This window comes from Protopterus annectens, chromosome 2.part2 (assembly GCF_019279795.1).
Source record: "Protopterus annectens isolate FY-2018-M chromosome 2.part2, PAN1.0, whole genome shotgun sequence".
Taxonomy (NCBI): domain Eukaryota; kingdom Metazoa; phylum Chordata; order Ceratodontiformes; family Protopteridae; genus Protopterus; species Protopterus annectens.
The window spans coordinates 74072450-74091741 of NC_056730.1; the positions used below are offsets into that span (position 1 = coordinate 74072450).

General features: G+C 39.8%; 1 protein-coding gene across 3 annotated transcripts in view; it reads left to right on the forward strand.

The window, feature by feature from the left end:
* ELOVL5 (ELOVL fatty acid elongase 5) overlaps positions 1 to 19292 on the forward strand; it is a 727972-nt gene that overhangs the window by 701408 nt on the left and 7272 nt on the right. For all 3 annotated transcript variants that reach the window (XM_044063755.1, XM_044063753.1, XM_044063756.1), the window contains exon 7: positions 11031 to 11165. In XM_044063755.1, coding sequence (XP_043919690.1) covers positions 11031 to 11165 — 135 coding nt within the window. The remainder of the gene's footprint in view (positions 1 to 11030; positions 11166 to 19292) is intronic.

A 19292-nucleotide genomic window follows, 5' to 3' on the forward strand; every position in this document is an offset into this window, starting at 1 on the left:
TGGAATTGAGAAAATAAGCTTTTAGTTCATTTTTAAAGTGTGAGGTGTGGGAGATTGAACGTAAGTCAAGGGGAAGTTTGTTCCAAGCATGGGCAAGGGAGTGTTTGTAGAGTAGTTTGCCTACTGACCTTTTTGGGTGGTAGATATCAAGTAATTGTTGGTTAGAAGTACGGAGGGTCTGGGATGGGATGTAGATGGAGACTAAGGAAGATAGAGATGGACAGAAGCAGGGTTTATAAAGAATAGAGTGTAGTATATGAAATTGATAAGATAGCAGAAACTGGGGAAGTTCAAGCCATTGAAGAGAGTTTAAAGAAATGCAGTGGTGTGAGTTGTATGGGGAGTTAGTAATGAATCTGGCTATTTTATGGTAAGTCTGTTGCAGTTTGTTTAGAGTGGAGGCCTGGATATTGGTAAGAACTGGGACGGCATATAAGAGGGAGGAGAGGAGGAGTGCCTGGCCCAGGGTAAGTCTAGATTCAGGGGTTAGGAATTTTTTTTTCCAATATAGCAGACCTAGTTTCTGGTTTGTTTTTTTATACATTGGAGTATGTGTAGGTTGAACTTGAGTTTGTCATCGATAATGACCCCTAAGAGTTTTGTGTGGGTGTCAGGTTGGATATATTTATTGTTAGAAGATGTAATAAAAAAGGAGGTTTTGTGAAGAGAAAGATAAATGGGAAGGAAAAGTAGGAGTTTGGTCTTTCCTGGGATTTAGGATCAATAGGTTGTGAGAGAGCCATTGTTCAGTGGATAGTAGGGCCTGTTGGGTCAGGGAGTGTAGTTCAGGAATGTTGTTTGAGATGGATATAAGTGTGGAGTCGTCGGCATACTGAATAAGGGAGGATTATTTGCATGAGATGTAAAGATCATTGGTGAAGATGTTAAACAAAAGGGGTCCCAAGATGGAGCCTTGAGGAACACCAGTGGAGATGGGAAGGAAAGGTGAGGAGGATAAGAGCCATTTGATGGATTGTTCCGTGCCAGATAGGTAACTATTAAACCAGGCAAGTGCGGAGGGGGATAGGTGGAGATTTGCGAGTTTGGATAGTAGTAGAGGATGAGAGACAGTATCGAAGGCTTTGGAGAGATCTAGATCTAGGAAGAGACAGGAAATGAGTTTATTGTTGTCTAGGGCCTCTGCAATGATATGAGTGAAGTAGAGGAGGGCAGTGGTGGTGCTGTGGTGAGGATGAAATCCATGTTGGGTAGGGGTATGTAAGTGGTGTGTGAGGAGGTGATTGAGAAACTGTGAGTGAATACATTTTTCTAATATCTTGGAGAGGGGGGACAGAATGGTAATGGGTCGGTAGTTTGAGGGGTCAGTGGAGTTTCAACCTTTATGAAGAGGGATAGTGAAGAAAGATTTCCAAAGGGTGGGGACAGTTGATTCCAGAATAGATCGATTAATTAGTATAGATACAGGATAGGCAATTGAGTCAGCAGCAAGTTTGAGGAATATAGGAGATAGATTGTCAGTGGAAGGAGAGCAAGGTTTTAGCTCAAGTAGTATAGATTTGATGTAAGTAATGGGAACTGGCTCAAAAGAAAACAAAGTTGTGTTTGTGGGACTTGGAGAGGTGGGTGTCGAAGTAGAGTTTGGCTTAGAGGTTACCAGATTTTGGATGGAAGAGATAGTGTTTATTCAGGAGGGTAGCTGTTTCCTGAGAGGAAGAGTTAGGGTATGGGGAGGGAATAGAGGGCTTTCCAGGATAGAGGATGTTGTTGAGAGATGACCAAAATTTTTGAGGATTGGATTTGTTGTTAAGCTGAGCAGAGTTATAGTATAATTTTTTTTGTCATTAGTTGTATGTTTTTTTGCAAGGTTCCTCAGTTTCCTGTATTTTTGTAGAAAAGGTGGTTGTTTAGTTTTAGTCCAGGTTTTCCAAGCATGATCTCTTTGTTTCATAAGGGACCTAGTCTCTTTGGAGAGCCAGTGAGCATGGTTTGATTTTACTCTGATCTTCCTAGAGGAAGCTAAGGAGTTTAGAGTATTCATGAAGATGCTATTGAAAGTGCTTACAGCATTGTTTAGGGGGAGGTGTTTTAGAATGGACCAATCTATGTGGAGAATGGAGTTAAATTGGGATGAATTGAAAGTCGATAGTTTTCGACAGTCTTTGATAAGGTGGGTTTAGGAATATGGGAGTAGTGTCTTAAGATGGTGGTAGGGAGATGATCACTGAGAGAGTCAGGTAAGGTGGCGGGATTGTGTATTGGTGGGGGGAGTTGGTAAGGATCCAGTCTATGCTGGAGCTGGAAGAGGAATTTTTATGGAAGCGCATGGGAGATGTTATAAGTTGGTGGACGCCGTGTAGGTGGATACTGAGTTGGGTGGAGTCAGTTGTGAGTTTGGACCAATCAATGTTGACATCACCAAGGATACGTGTCTCATATGGTATGTTGTGGGAGAACCAGGATAGGATGTTTTCAAAAATGGGCAGATTGTTACCAGGAGGAAGGTAGATAGAGGCAATTGCAAGTTTTTGTGGGGATTCAGATGGCAGTTAAGGATGATGATTTCAGCTGGGAGGAAGTCAGGAATTGGGAAAGGGTATGGTGAGAGGTTAAGAATGTTTGAGTAGAGGATGGCCACGCCACCACCTTTTTTTACAGGTCTATCAGATCGGAAGATATTATAACCTTGTGGGAGTATTTCACTATTTGAGATGTGTGGCTTGAGCCAGGTTTCAGATAGGGAGAGGATGTAAGGAGTATTGAGAGATATCCATGAGTACAGCTCAGTGACTTTATTTGCTAGACTCTGAATATTCAATGAGTAAATAGTTAAGTATTTGGATGGAGATGATTGCTGTGACTGAGGTTAGTGACTGTTAAAGGAGTAAGATGGGGGCAGTGCAGAGGTAGTTTTGGGGAGAGAACAGGGGCCAGGGTTGGGATAGATATCTCCAGAACAAAGCAGGTTTTTAGTGAGGAGAAAGTGTGTAGTAGATGCTAGATGGAGTTTGTATAGTTTTGACTTAGCTTTGTGGGAAGGTTTAAAAACCTGTATTATGGATAGTTTATATAGACTTGCGATAGAGGTAGTAAAGAGATTAGGGGAGATAGTAAAAGATGAAGTAGTTGGATATATGTTGTATGAGTGAGAAGTTGGTGAACATAGCAGTCGGTCAGAGAGATTGGAGTGGTAAGAGGTGGAGATAGAGAGAATAAGAGTAGTGTAGAAGATATTAGAAAATAATACATGTTGGAATAAAATATGGTCAGATAGAGTAGGTAGAGAGACAGCGGTATAGATGAAGTGGTGTTGACAATATTGACAGATTAGTAAGGTGGTTGTGGCAGTAGGCAGGAAGTGAAATTGTAGTGGCTAGTGGGACAGGAAGGGGAGGGGTAGTTAGGTATAAAGGTAATTGTAATGGGGTGGGTGGGAATGGGGGTATGGTAGGGGAGCGAAGTGAGCCCAAGCGTAGCGAGGGCGAACGGAGCGGGGCTAGCACCCTGGTCAAGATGAAGTCATAGAAACAATCAGAAAAGATAGTGAAAAACCAGCTTGAGAGACAAGGATATAAAGTTTCTAAAGGTATAGTCACCAGAAATAAAATAAAAAGAAATAAAATATGAGCAGAAGTAAGCTTACAAAAGGACACTGGCCTCAAGCTACACAAGTAGATTTACTTGAAGGAAACCCAGTGCTGTATGGTTAAAATAAGCTACAATAGAGAGGGGCTTTGCAGGGGGGAGAGAGGTATTACTATAGCAGCTAAAAGCAGGGCAAAACAAAAAAAAAACATTAATATGTAAGAGTCTGAAGACAGTAAAATAGGGCAGGTGCACTAGGAAAGGTAATTATGAGTGAGGCTAGAAATGAATTCAGGGAAGGGTAAAGTGCAAACAGGAGAATATACACAGAAACAGTATGAGGATAGTGGGTAACCAAAGAGAAAGGATAGGAGCTGCTGGCGTCTGCTTTTCATGGTGACTAGCAAAAAAAAAACACTGTAAATTCTTATTGTGCTTATAAAGTCTAGCATTAATTAAAATATTAGCTTATGTAGTAGTTATTTACTGGGACACATACTTCAGTGGTATTATTTTAAGCTTAAAATGGTGGCTTCCGGGCAGATAGTTAGAGTTGCAGGGTATCTGTTAATGTCCTCACACCTGTGCTGCCTGTACTGTGGCCAGGAGAAAACCGCAGGGAAAAATCCACTAGGGTTCAGTGGTATTATTTTAAGCTTAAAATGGTGGCTTCCGGGCAGATAGTTAAGAGTTGCAGGGTATCTGTTAAGGTCCTCACACCTGTGCTTGCCTGTACTGTGGCCAGGAGAAAACCACAGGGAAAAATCCACTGTTTGTTTCCTTTTCAGAAAACAGAATTGGGTCTCCTGTCTCCAAAGTCATGTTGTCCAGGTGGATCTCCAGTTGTATTTCTTTCATTTATTCCTCAGGGGGTAAAGATTTACCGTTCCGGGTGAAGGCTTACTCTACTCGGTCTGTATCTACCTCTACAGCCTTTCAGGCCAGATTGTCTATGGATGATATTTGTGCTGAGGCTACTTGGGCATCTCCTCACACCTTTGTTACTCATTATAAGTTGGATGTGGTATCTAGGGGCAGGTCTTCCTTTGGTTCCACAGTGCTCAGGAGTATTTTCCACTGAGCCTCCCAGGATTTAGGTGCTAGGGACACTGTCCCACGGGTAAGAATGTAGGCGAGATTGGACTACATAACATCAAGAAGTTATGTACTCACCATAACGTTCAATGTATGTAGTCCACCTCGCCTCACATTTTTACTTACCCTCCCTCCTTCCCCCGTCCTGGAGGATCTGGAGGTTAGGTCTGGTTTCAGAGCTTCCTTCATTATTGGTTTGTTCTTCCTTTCCTTAGGTGGTGTTATGCATGGAGAATGAGTGCTGGGGCTCACAGCAAACTAGATCTGGGGATAGAGAGCAGTGCAGCATGGGATACCATCTTAGCCCAGCCAATAGAAAGACTTTGAGCTAAAAAAGTTGGCCGAGTCGGAGCCGACATTCGGCTCTGAACCCACGGGTAAGAATGTGAGGCGAGATGGACTAGATACATCGAACATCCTATCAGGGACATCAATGACTCGCCTACCAATATGGTTTCTGATAGTATAACTTCAGATGGCCTTGTTTCCATCCTATCAGGGACATCAATGACTCGCCTACCAATATGGTTTCTGATAGTAGTTTGGTATATCTGTGTTTGGGATCCATATAGGGGAGTTCTCTGGCTTCCTTTTGGTACATCATTTCCACTAAAATGTTTTACCATTTAACCTTTCTTCCACTCCCAGAGTGTTTATGGTGTGGGCCGTGATGACCAGATCCTTGCAAGAGAAGAATCTCCCATGTGTTTCCCCTTCTGGAATTATTGTCTTCTGATAGTCCCATCTAGGAATTCCCTGGGAGTTAACCCTTCACTGGATACTTCCATGTCAACAGTCCCTGGAAGAGAGCATAAACTGGGACCTCCCCTCCCCAATCTTAGGTGATTGCCTGTTGAGAATGAACAGGTGGCCATGATCTTGGCAGCCTAGATCACAGTGTAAAGTCCAAGCTTAATTCCAGTTGTAACTTCTATGCTTGATGGCTGCCTCAGTCTTCATGATCCTGTTTGTACAGCTGATGGGGAGTAAGTGTTGCAGTGGACGTTTGAGGTGTCACTGATTGTAGATCCATCACATGCTCACAGCTCTTCTTTTAATGCTTTCTCCATGTCTCCAGGCCTTGGAATAGTAGACAGTTGCCACCAACCTTTCTGTGTCCCTTCCATTTCTACAGTCAAATTCAGCGCAAGTTTTGATAACCTGATTCTTCTGTGATTGGCTGGGGAGCTCGTTTTACCTATATTATGGTTCGGAGGATATGGGTACCCCACTGAAGATGGGACTCCAAATCAACCAGTTGGAGCTTAAGGCTGTTTTCAATACTCACTAAGCACTGGAGGAAAATCTCCATCTGAAGTCCCTCCTTATTTAGTCTAATAACCAGTTCATTGTGTAGTATCTAAACAAATAAGGCAATATATAGTCATGCCATCTATGCTGAGAGGTGATGCACATGTGGTAGTGAGTCATAGACAAAGGCATCACTGTCCCAACAGTTTCACATCCCTTGAGAAGTGAATGTACTGGTGGACTTTCTGAGCTGTTTTTCAATTCCTCTGTTGGGAGTCTCAGGTTCAGAATTTGTGCTTTGATCAGGTCTTCAGAAAGTAGGATATTTTATAGAGGAATTTCTTTGCCACTTAGAAGAACTCCATTCTCCTCCATTCCTGCTTATTGCAGCAGGATAAGATCATCAGTGTGGGTGCATTTTCCATCCCATGGCAAGGGGAGATTCCTGTATGCTTTTCATTTTTTTTCCATTACCCTGTTTCAAGCCTCATAGCAATGCTCTGTGGTAGTTGAGAGGGGTGTAGTTTCAGGTTCCCAGACTTTGGTGATAGGGAAACTCTCATTTCTAGCCTAGAGTGTGCCCTGTGGTTAGGACAGAAACAGCTTCATTTAGGGCTTAACATTTGTTGACTTGGAAAGTCCAACTAGGACAGAGGCTATTTTCAGCAGAGGTGCAGGGGGAAAAGCTCTGGACACATGTCTTTGGAATGTGGGAGGAAATCGGATTACTCAAAGGAAACACAAGAGAATGCAGGGAGGACATGCAGACTCTGTGCAGAAGCCACCCCAGCTGTGAATCAAACCGGAGAACCTCCTGCCGTGAGGTGATAATGTTAACTACTGTGCCACCCTTGGCTCTTGCTTAGATCCTTACATTTATTTTATTTATTTTACATTTGTTTACCAGGAAAGTCCAACTGGACAATTAATTGTCCTTTTTCAGCAGAGGCCCAGGGAGAAAAGCTCTATTTGTAAACTGCATATCACTTAACCAGTCACTACTCACAGGTGGCCTCTGAAAATGCAAGCTTGTGTCCAGCGGGCTTACCCATTTAATAAACAAATACAAAAAACACATGCGTAAGAATAAAATGGATGCATTGTTAGAGGTATAAAGGATTAGTCCTGATAAAATCACTTTAGCTAGCAGATTTTAGGCTGCCTCTCTGATAACCTTGTTGAACTTTCCAGCAGTTTATTCATTTAAGTAGTTAAAGAATATTCTGCAAACTAGGTTGCGTGCCCTTTTTTAGTCCTTTGACTATAAAAACTTCTCTGAAATAAGGAAACCTAAACACCATGGCCGGCCTTAGGCATAGGCCAACTAGGCGGCCGCCTAGGGCACCGCTGTAGCAGGGGCGCTTTTCCAGTATTTATTTGGTGTAGGTAGACCAGGTTGGGGGCACCTGGGTGGTGTGGGGGGGCGCTGTGGAGCCCTTTTGCCTAGGGCACCAGCTGACCTAAGGCCGCTGTTGCAACACTAATTAAATTATTTTTTGCATTGTTTGTTTAGCATTGATTATTTCATGAAACAAGCATTTGCATTAAGATACATTTCGTATGTGGTTTAGGACTGTTACTTTAATGAAATTAGGGGGTTATTTTATTTCAGATTTTGGAAAACATTAACTTCAGACTGTAGGAATAGTTTTTGAGAGAGAGAGCACTGTGTAAAGTATAAGGTAAAGGGAGAACCTCAGAGTGTGAGCTCCTTAATTTGATGGTCTTGATATTTACACTAGTAGAAGTTTAGCTCTTTTGCTGGAGAAGGGCAAAAGTTGAAGTTGAGAATTGTGTATGACTGTTGATAAGGGGAGGGGTTTCCCTTTCAGTAATAGGTGGCTAACGTGACAAATTGTTGCATTGCTGTGTTCCTGAGAATTAGCTAATGTGTCAAAAAAAACAGTGTTGTTAAGGTTGTTTAAAGCATATGGATATTTAATTTATTCGTTAAACAGGTGGGCAAGCTGATCCTGTTTGAATCCTTTATAGCAACAACCAGGGTCACAAGGACATGAGTCAATACAACACCCACACATATTTTGTATAGCCAAGAAAGAGAACCCAGGCAGACACGGAAATAATATGGTAAATGGAGGTCCTGGACACTGGAGCTATGATGCAAAGATCTTATTACTAAGCCTTCTGTTGTATGGTGATTGTAAAACAGGAGGAAGCATGCCTTAATTATGTTAATAATAAGCTGTACATGCATGTTATGAAATGACACGTTTTGTATGCTGATTTTATGTAACACGTCATTAGGTTTTTGTTTTAATTACAGTTACTGATATGAATGTGGGCATGGATTTTATGAAATGCTGTAATATGTAGAATGACTTTATCTACTGCAGATAATAGTGAACATGCAATAACATAGGTAAGTGGTAACAAATGTTTGTTATACTGAAGTGTATGCGGCATCTGAAAATCAAGACTGCTGGGACATTTGTTGTGTTGGCACCTATATTTAGTCACACAGAGTGGTTAACTTTATATTACAGTGCTGTGTGAACAGCTACTTAACTGTAAGCTTAACAGTCTACTAAGGCCTTAAATCTAATATTAATTTAGATTTGTGAAGCCAATACTTCCGCTGTGTGTTTTTCCTGATTTTAATGTACTCACATGGATAGTTAACTTAATTGTTTCTCTCCTTTTAAGGTACCAGGACATAATTTTTCCATAACACACAAATTGCTCATATAAAACATTTCTTTTAGTGATTTATTTTGGAGTAATTCCACATGGGTCTAGATATCATGTTTAGAGGCGTCTACACGTTATAAGGTAGCGAGTGTATTTTTCCCATGGTGGTTCACTTCTCAACTGTCCAGATTTTCACAGAATGTCCAGATGTTTGCGTCATATTTTTTGTCTGTTACTCAATTTGCTTTTTTTTGGCAAGCTATTTATGATTGAAGTCACTGACTAATGACAGACATTTGAGATTTGGACTTCATGTTCTTCAGAAAGTGCATGCTAATGCAAAACCTGTTGTTCTAACAACTTTCTAAGCTTATAAAGCAATATTTAAAATCTGTCCCTGATTTTGTGTCGTTTCCCCATTATTTTTAGCTTTGCATGGAATTCTTTCACTAGAAGGTTGAAAGGTATGCTTGTAGGTTCCTGGTGTTTCCATAAACAACAGTATTGCGATCTGCCCATAAGTAAAATTTAAACAGTTGTTACATATGCTTTGTACTAAGATTGGACATTTGATGATGTCTTGAGTAACACACAAAAGTACTAAAAGGAACTTCCAGCAATTCTCAGCTTTTCTTTGATGTTTGTGACTTTACTGTTGTGTTCTTCTGGTGTTTGTTACATTACTATTGTGTTCTTTTGATGTTTGTTACATTACTATAGTGTTCTTCTGGTGTTTGTTAGAGTACTATGTGTTCTTCTGGTGTTTGTTACATTACTATTGTGTTCTTCTGGTGTTTGTTACATTACTATTTTGTTCTTCTGGTGTTTGTTGCATTACTATTGTGTTCTTTTGGTGTTTGTTACATTACTATTGTGTTCTTTTGGCAGCATTTGGTCTGAGAGCATTTTGTTCTGGCTGAGTACATTTGAGTATTCATCTAAAATCTGTACAGCTGCCTATCCTTTACCTCATGCCTTATACCATCTGTTTTAAGTAATTTGCTCTCCCCGTTCACTGAAGTATACCTTACTACTTCCTCTAGCAGTGTGTTTCAAGGAACCCAGTACCTTATAAGTATTTTGTTAAATAAGCTTTGAAGTAACCTTTTCTCATCATTTTCCCCCGTTCAATTCTTTCAACTCCACTCCTCCTGTTTGCCCTTGACAGTGCAGTATATTTATATTTTATCATCAATTTTTCTTTCTCCTCTCATACTGCATACTGGTTGTCCTTACAATCTTTCTCACACCCTGGCACCTCCTCCCTCTCATAATTTTAGTAATATTTACTCTCTTCCTATGAGTTTAATACACCATTTCAAATTCTGATGATTGGAACCAAACTGCTGCCCATGTATTCATTCCACTGTATGACAAAAGGCTATTTTAGAATTTCGTGTCCACTGCTAAAACAGTGCACCCCATCATCTTGTTAGCCTTTGTAGTTACCCTTTCACATTGAGTCATATAGGTCAGCCAAAGGCAGAATTGTAATTATCATGCTATTTAAATTTTCTTTGCTGTCCTTCGTAGGAATTGCATGCATTTTTTTCCTGGTACCCCCACCACCACCACCACACACACACACACACACACACACACACACACACAACAAACGCGTACACGTGCATTGCAAGTATTGCTTGCAGTACTTTAGAAAATTGCAATCTGTTACCTCAGATTTTAGTGTTTGTTTAGAATTCAGAATTTTGGATTTTATATTGTTTTTTTTTACTGGCGTTTGTACATAAGTATGATATTGTTGCACTATATTCTTTTTATTGGCATTTACCTTAATTTGGTACCCTGTCCATATATATATATATATATATATATATATATATATATATATATATATATATATATATATATATTTCTGGAAACCAGTCAGTTGTGAATAGAACATCAATTCAATTAACAAAGGAAGGGAATATTACATTTTTGGCTGCAGGACCTCTTGTAGGTATCGGTTACATTATGCGTATGTTTATGCCAATGAGGAGTTTGTTTTTAAAGCAGACTGTGGGACCCCAATATCTGGCCACAAGACTACAAGCTGCTGTTGCCAGTGGAAATAATGTGGATTTTTTTTTATGTTAAGGGGCTATATTACATTGTTGCAACAGCTACTGTTAGGCCAGGGACTATGCTGTACAAAAGAGTAACATTGTTGTGCACTGGATTTGCATATGTGTGCATATAGAGCTCTGAAGGTACTAATATATTATTTCTGGCAATTTTTAAGGAACCATCTGAAATCAAAGAATTGAAAAAGTAGTTGAAAGTACTGATACCATATGTACCAGTCCAGTTTGAAAGGACTATAAATAAAAGTAAAAAGAAATGTTACGTGTGCATTACTAGTAAGAATGAACTTTCTATAATATTAAAAAATTTCCTTTTTTATTATGTGATTCAATGTATGTAACAATTTTCATTACTCTATTTTTTATATTTTTATTTTAAGATGTCAGGCTTTTCCTTTCTTTCAGATTCAGTTTGTGCTGACAATTATCCAGACTGCCTGTGGTGTCATTTGGCCCTGTGGATTCTCTCTTGGCTGGCTGTATTTTCAGATCGGCTACATGATTTCACTGATTGTTCTCTTCAGCAACTTCTATATCCAGGTAAGGGGAATGTAGAGAATGCTCTAAATAGAGAGGAAAGTTAGCCACAAATGTTGCGTGAAAGGCAATACAAGATATTTGTATCTTTTTTCTGAGATGTTAACAGTGACTAAGGATGAAAAACAGAATACGTGGAGAAAACCCAGCAAACAAAAGATAAAAGTCCACCTTGGGTCAGACAAATCACAAATGTAAGCAGCAAAAACCAACAAGGACCTAGACAGCTAAAACCATAAATTTAATTGTTAAGCATAAAAGATAAGTGCTTTCAGACAATTCCTTCATCAGATCAACTGATAGCAATCGGTGTAAGTGGGAACATGGGCTATAATGTGTGCTTCAGCATGGGTAACCTTAATGTTAGGATAGGTATGTCTGTGTGTGCATCTGTCAATTTTGGGGCATCTGCTCCTACCTGGAGGGACAAGTTGCATTTATTTATTTATTTATTTTTGAAAATATACATAGTTTTGTGTGTTTGATGCAAGTTAAAACAGGATGGAGGGGTTCTGAAAATCTTTTTATTTTTTATTTTTGGGGTGTTTTCATTGATGCATAAAGTGTTAATGTGACATAGGTTCAAATGGAGATGAGAAGAAGTAACTGCACAAGAGATCAGCATGCCAAACAATGGTGTATGTATGTAAGCTAACAGTTGGAAATATACATTCCAAAGAACTGTCATGTATAAGTAGTGATAATGATAGCTTTCTATCATAGTAGCTAGTCTTTCCATAGTATCATCTGATGCAAATGGTCTTACAGGTATAGACAAAGAGCAAACAGTATTGAATTATATTAAGAAATACGGTGTATAATTAATGTAACGAGCAAATAGCAATGTTGCAGGTGACACATTCAGACAGAAATGGGAATGTGAATTTGATAAAGGATTTATGCAGAATATTAAGGACAAAAGAAAAGGGGAATAATACTGATTACCAGAGGGGCTTTAATAGTAAAAGAAGTGAGGAAAAAGACAGTGATAGATTTGTGCTAGTAAGTGTTTTTTGGTGGGTGAGAGGATAATTATGTTTTGTTGGCATGTATTTATATTCCACCTAAAAGTAATATCATGGAACTTAAAAGATAATTTTTGGAGAAGTAGTAATCTTTCAGCGGTGAATATTTATGGGTGGGGAATGGAACTGTATTTGCAATAGTGAGGATGTATCTGGAGGACCTGTAAGGGAAAGTAATAACAAAGTACAGTAGATTACTGAAGAAATATGAGAATATTTGGTAAGCTAGATGTGTACAACAAACAACAAACTCTACCACCACGGCTGGAATGTACAACCTTTTAATATAAATGATAAAAGCCAATAAAAGACGTTGTGTTTTCATAGCTGATAGCCACTTTTTCAGACCATAACATCAATGAAAGTGCTTCAGTAATTAAAATATGAAGTAACCAATCAAAAATAAAATCACGTCTTCCTACTACAAATCAGGTAACTTTGAATCATTCATAAAACCCCAATCAAAAAACTTCATTCACAAAGAGGAAGGCAGTAGAATCAATGCCTCCAGTCATGTGCTCACAAGACTGGTTTAATAGTTGAGTGTCATTCAAACCAGCAGGTGAGTCAGCTTTCAGTAAAATAATCCATCTGAGCTCAGTACATTCTGTGACATTTTTGATATAATCCCCTCTATTTGGTTTGTTCAGTCATCTGCAAAACAGTAAATTTAAAATAGTGTGCAGGACCAAAGTCAGTAGCATATCTAGCTAAGGTATTTGTAGATTTCTTATTCTGGTTGTCACCTATATGTTCAAGTACTCTCTCTCTCTCTCTTTCAGCATCCAGTTGTTTTTTTCTGACATAAAAACTATTGCATCCTTGACACTTGGCATAATAAGTCGTGTTCAGACATATGCAAAAATTGGTTATGTGTGGATGCATGCATGAGTTTAGAAATGTTGCTGTTAAGTAGTTGTTTTTTGATGACTGCTGAATTTAACGAATACTTGGATCATCTCAGAGTCATGTGAAATGTAATATGCATCTGCTAAGGAGAATTCAGTCTTCATTAATATTTAGTACTTAACATACAATGCATGTTTATCTCCATGGAAATAATTTCCCATGCTACATATGTACCTCCCTTCCCATGATACCTTATATCTCTTTTCTCCAATTCCTACTTCGTCCTACCACTGAATGTATTGGACTGGATTCTGTCAGTCCCATCCTACATTTTTTAGGCTTAAGCTTTGCAGATAGTTCCTTTTGTCCCTTTTTCTACTCAAGTGTTGAGTATAGGAAGGTGACCTCCTTCTCCCATCACATCTTTTTGCTGTAAGTCGAGAATTTAGTTATGAACTGAAAGTGTCTTCACTTTCTGCTGATTCATTTCTGTACTCTACTTTTGTGTTGAGATTTTTCTCTTTTCTTGATCTTTGAGTATATCTCCAACATGTTTTCCTCTCTGTATTCATTTACTTTTGTTAATTAGGGCTTCTATTAAGTGTGGCTACATCAAACGTTATTCAAGCTGACAGTTGTGATAAACATGTTCTTCAATGATGCCGTCCCTTCTATGTGTACTCAGTCTAAGAAGTAACATTTTTCATAACCACAGGTCTATCAGCCAGTTGTGCATTAAGACCAAATTTTCTAAGCGAGCTAAAATTAAAGCCATGTCTTCTTGTACAAGAACAAGTGTACAAGCTACAGAGCTGGAAAATTTCCCACTGGCTACTTCTCTAACTAATGTTGTAATGAGCTCTTCACAAGGAGGAATATCTCAACTTGTATGAGGCTGCCAGGACTTTTGCAGAACTTCAGCATAGATGGACAGCTTTGGTCCCTTCCTGTATGAGACCTATGTGAGACATTAAGTGGATCTAGTTTGACACCAGGTTCTCTGTAGGACCATTTGGACTGCACATATGCTTGGTTTCTGAATTTCAGGTGCTTGTGAGATCTCACTTCTTGCTTCTTTGGATTCTGGATTCCCAACATTTTCCGTGTTGTGTTGCTTACGCTTGACCAATGGCCCTAGCACCAGTCCATCTTCCTCCAGAGAGTGCTAATTCCATGTTGTTTTCAAGTGGCCCTACATAGACCTGTCTCTTTTTCCCAGCACTGGGCCATTTCTGGGCTTCTAGGTTGGTTTCTTCAAGCCCTGCACTGATTTATTCCCTCAGTCACTCTCCTGGTGGGCTTGGATTGGGTCCATTGCTAACTCACCTGATGTTAGACATACTGGTGATGGTGGGGTCACTGCAGACCACCATGTTCAGCTGATTTTAGGTAGACAACATCTGCTACCCCTGTACTAACTAGTAATGAGACCAAGTGAAGGCATTACCTCTTGTTCCAATGCAGGATCCTCTAGAGCCTTCACCTTGCACATGTCAGGGATAGAGCAGGGACCTTTGGCACTAGGACAACCAGCTTTCCAAAGATTATTTTGTCTTCAGATACAGAAGATTCCATAATGGCACCAAGAAAAAGAATCAAGAAGTTCGACCACATTGAGCCACTCTGGCATAGAGGGATAGAGCCTGACTGCACTGCAGGTGATGGTGAATCCAATACCTGTAGGAGCTGGCAGAGGAGGATGAGCTTGAGTGGCTGCTGCCTGCTCCACCCCATCCTGGGTCATGGGTGGAAAGCAGTTCTGGCTCACTGATATTAGTGTCACCTAAGTACTTGGGTTTCTACCCATTAGAGCCTGGACCTGGAACTGCTGTGTGCAATTGTGAAGTGAGCCAAAGAGAACCCTTGGAGGGCAGTTAAAGCAAAATAACAAAGAGCCACTGCAGGGGAAGGGGGGTGATTTGCCAGGGAAGGGTAGGTCACCCCTTCAGGACCAACAGGGCTGACCCTCTGCCTACCACCCAACCCTTGCAGTGAGAGGTTGAACTAATGTGAGAATCCTGGGCAGGAATGAATGGGCCGTAGGGCTGTTCCCTGTCTGGAAAGAATAGGCTCCCATGACTGCAGAACAAATGAGCCAATTGTGTACAGGTAGAGGATCCATTGGGGTACAAAAAAAAATGTTAGTGAGTATTTACTGAAGTTGAATAGAAGTGGTATCTGGACCTCACAGGTGCTTTCTCTCTGCAGAAAAGAGTGTAGGAAGCCTGCAGAATGTGACAAATATCTTCTGGGGTGACTCCTTTTGTGGGTGATACTATTAGAAATGCTGTAAAGATAGCATTGAACAATCCAGACATTATGTACCCTGCCCAAAGATGCCAGGATTTTTAGATTCTTGACAGATTGTGTTTTCTGGATGGGGACACCTAATTTGGGTATGACTTTCTGTGACTGTTCTGAGGAAGGACTGTACTCCTCAGTCAGTCTCTCTCCACCCCTTGACAAAGAACCAGTGGTGCTGAACTAGCTGGAGAGGCAGACTGCATCATTAACATTGTATCTTAGGGAGCTGAGCTGCGTTAAGCAGATGCTGTACTTTCAGAGGGATATTTTGAATGGAATGTTCTTTACTTTGAAAGCCTGTCGGATGGTCTCAAAAAAGAAGACATTCTTTAGCCAGACTCACACGTTTGCTTATCAGGAAACTTGTGGTACATAGTGTGTGTAATGCTGCTGAGAGATCTGCAGTATCCAGCACAGCCATGCAGCTGAACTTCATTTTGCGTCTTACACCTTTCACTGATGGCAGTTAGGTAATATTTATGGATGCGCTTCTTAAGCAGTCCCTGCTATTTGGGCCTGAAACTGGTCAACATCTTTAGGACATGAAGAGAAAAAAGAATACCTTTCAGCTGCTGGAGTACAATTGCATTCTTCCCAGTGTTCCTTCTCAGTTATCCAGTACTTTAAGAAAGCCTTTTTGATGCATCTTGTGGAATCCACAAGAACAGGGAGCTGGCTTTGGTTAGTCTCTGTCACCTAGGCACCAGCAACATCACTGACCAGATGGTCATAGGGTACAGTGTTCTTGGAGAGGTTGTGGTCCCCCTGAGGGGTGTTCTCACAGCTGCTGATTCCCATTATGGCCATACTGTCACAGAGGCAGTCAAGGGCAGGGTTCACAGTAATGAAGGAGATTATTAAAAAATTATTAAAAACAAGTTCTTTATTCATTTCCAGGCCAAAATGCCCATCTTTCATTGGCTTCTGTGTCTTCAACCGACCTCTGACTATGATTGTGTCCCATGTCACTGTTCGTTATAATTCTGCCAAAAGTAACATCATTTCATATAATTGTTTTGGTTACAGGAGCAGTACCATCTTTCTCTAGGAGGTGGAATTTAACTGCTAATCACCCTCAAATTCAAGTTTATTAAAGTCCTGTTCTAAACGAGCATCAAATGTACATCTTTTACACGTTCTATTCTTGAATTCCACGAAAGGGTTATACACAAAACAAACAGAACATTGTCATGCTTTTACTATATTGTGTAAACAATAGTTGTCGAGGTTCTCCGTGTGGTATTTGGTTATTAAGTTTATTCTAACAAAGAATTTATAAGTACAGCAAAGGAAAGCTGCTACAATTTTAGCAGTTTATTGATAAAAGATAAGTACTAGATAACCGAAGCATTCACCTAGCTAAAAAAAAAATTGAAGGAGGCCTTTAGTAGTTCAAAAAAGAAATGTCCCATTGCATTTTTAGTTTTATGAATCAAAGGTACCAGTGTAAAAAATACTAGCTCTTTGGAGGATATATAATTTATGTAAAATAACTATTAGCAAAAGTAAGTGTGAATCTGTAGCACTCTAACGTAAGAAATATAGTAGGTGCATCTAGAAGGTAGTAGCATTGAATAAAACTTATTCCCTTCCTCTAAAGGGATAGATCTAGAAAGGATGGATTTTATACTTTTTTTTCCCCCTAATGCCTGTCAGTCATCATCATTTAAACATCCATCAGAAGTGGCTTGATGTTTTTTTTTCCTTTATGAGCCCGCTTTCCAATGTCTACCCAGGTAGCAGGGAAAGGTAGGTACCAATAGGCTGACCTTTTATTGGTTCCCACATTTCCTTGTGCTTTCCCAGAGTGTATGCAACCCTCCCCTCCTTCCAGGAGAGGTGAGCAGGTCATGTCCCTTCCCTCTTATTCTTTCCTACAAACGCTTCTCCAGTGTTGGTGCTGCTAGTTGAGCCCTGGTCACATGCGTTGAAATCAGGGATCTGTCCCTCTCTGCCATAGAGCCAGCCAGGAGAGTATGAATTGCTCTGCATCATACTCTGTCAAGAAATGAGTTTAATTTCTTTTATGACAGAAGTGGATCTTCTTGGAGATGGTGCCCAAATGTTTGATTCAAGTCTTTTTGTGCTTGCTGGATCTGTCAGTGGTGTGCATTACACACAATATGTTAGTATTCTTAAGACATAGATTTGCCACTAGTCACCTGCAATTAGCTGAAAATGGAACAATGAAACTTTGTTGATTTTTTTTTTACTTGGGCAAATACTAAAATGACATATTATGCCGCATAAAATATACATATTGGGCTCTCTTCATCTCCTTAGTATTTTAATATTCCAACTTGAAATAATACAGTCCTAGAGAAAACAGGAATGCTCATTTACCAAAAAGAAAAGTCTCTGTTATACTGAGGCAGTGCAAACCTGGACTTAAAAGCATTAACTGAATAATTTGGTTTCATTCTCCTACATTCTTCATACAGAAGATGGCTAAATATCCTAATCCTCCTTCCTTTTGTTATTATCATTGCAGCACTGCAGCATGAAATAAAATATGACCTCTTGCTGTTTGAAGTAAAAATGTTAGTCTGGTTTACAGATTTAGCAACTGATGACTTAGAGAGCAGACAGTGGACTTTTCAGCGAATCACTCGCCGAATAAAAATTTGTTGACCAATCTGAAGACTGTGCTTATCCCATCATGCCCTACAGGAGTCGATCTTCAAGCCACTTCAGAATATCCTTCTGTTTTATAAGTTCAACACAACTAGACAAAACATGTTAAAAAAAGAAAAATCAGGTTACTTTAAAGGAAATGCATAGATGTTAGCTTATGAATCACTGTTTTTGGTCTTTATACATTTGAAGGAAAAGTTTCAAGCTCTGCAAAAGCACTGAAAGGGAAATGATGCATCAAATTAGCATTTCTTTCAGGATTTGTTTCTTACATTTGACTTTCTTTTTCATATACTTATTCTTCATCATTCATTCTGAATAAAGCAGACTAGTCCCATTTCCCCTAGCTGTAAGGGAATTTAATTTAAACAGACGTTAAACCGATAGGCATATGTTGACTTAAAATGTCTACAGTGTAAGCAGTTAGTTGCTATGAAGCATCATCTCATTTTTCAAGACTAACAAACTGCTAGAATATTACAATTTAACTTATGACTAGATAATCTGCCAACATGGTGAAAGTGCATTTGCATAGACAGCGCTGAACCTCCCGGCTATGTTCCTGCCATTCAAAAATGGGTAGGGCTGAGTCATGTCATGTGTTAGAGGTTTTAGATAAGATGTTGAAAAAAAAGGTGGTGTTGTCTTAATGGTAGTCAAGTATAAAAGTCATTGTAAAAAAAAATGGTTCCACTAATACAAAAAGGTGTGCTTTGAGTGATATGGAATGCAGTTCAGCATCAGATAGTGTTTTGACTGGTAATCATTGTGAATGTGGGCCACCCTAGTGGCAGCAGTGCTGGTGAGGATGAGATGATCTGTGTCCCACTCTCCCTTACTGGCAGCAGCATCCCATGCCGTATTACACAGCCTAATTTGTGGCATAGATTGACTGCTGTTCTCCTGAGCCACATCTTTGCAGACGTGTGGTTTCAGATCAGATATGCAAGCCTCATGCACAGCACCGGATACAAGCATTGTGCACAATCTCAGATACACAATGATGTAAAAAAATTTGTATGAAGAAGTTGTTTTTGGTTTCCAGCAAATAACAGTCCTTTTTTCTTTGGAAAAGGATTAAGCTGCATAGACATAAAAAAAGCATTTGTATGTATTTTTTCACTGGGATCAGGTGTCAGAGGAGGGTATCATATTCCCCTGAGCTCTATGCAACAGAAAGCTGAAACACAACACAAGGTGGGATGAGAGACCACTACTGCAAAAACATGTTTTATTTATCATTTGTTTATCGGGAAAGTCCAACTTGGAACAAGACAGTTTTCAGCAGAGGCCTGGGAAGAAACCCACATGAACACAG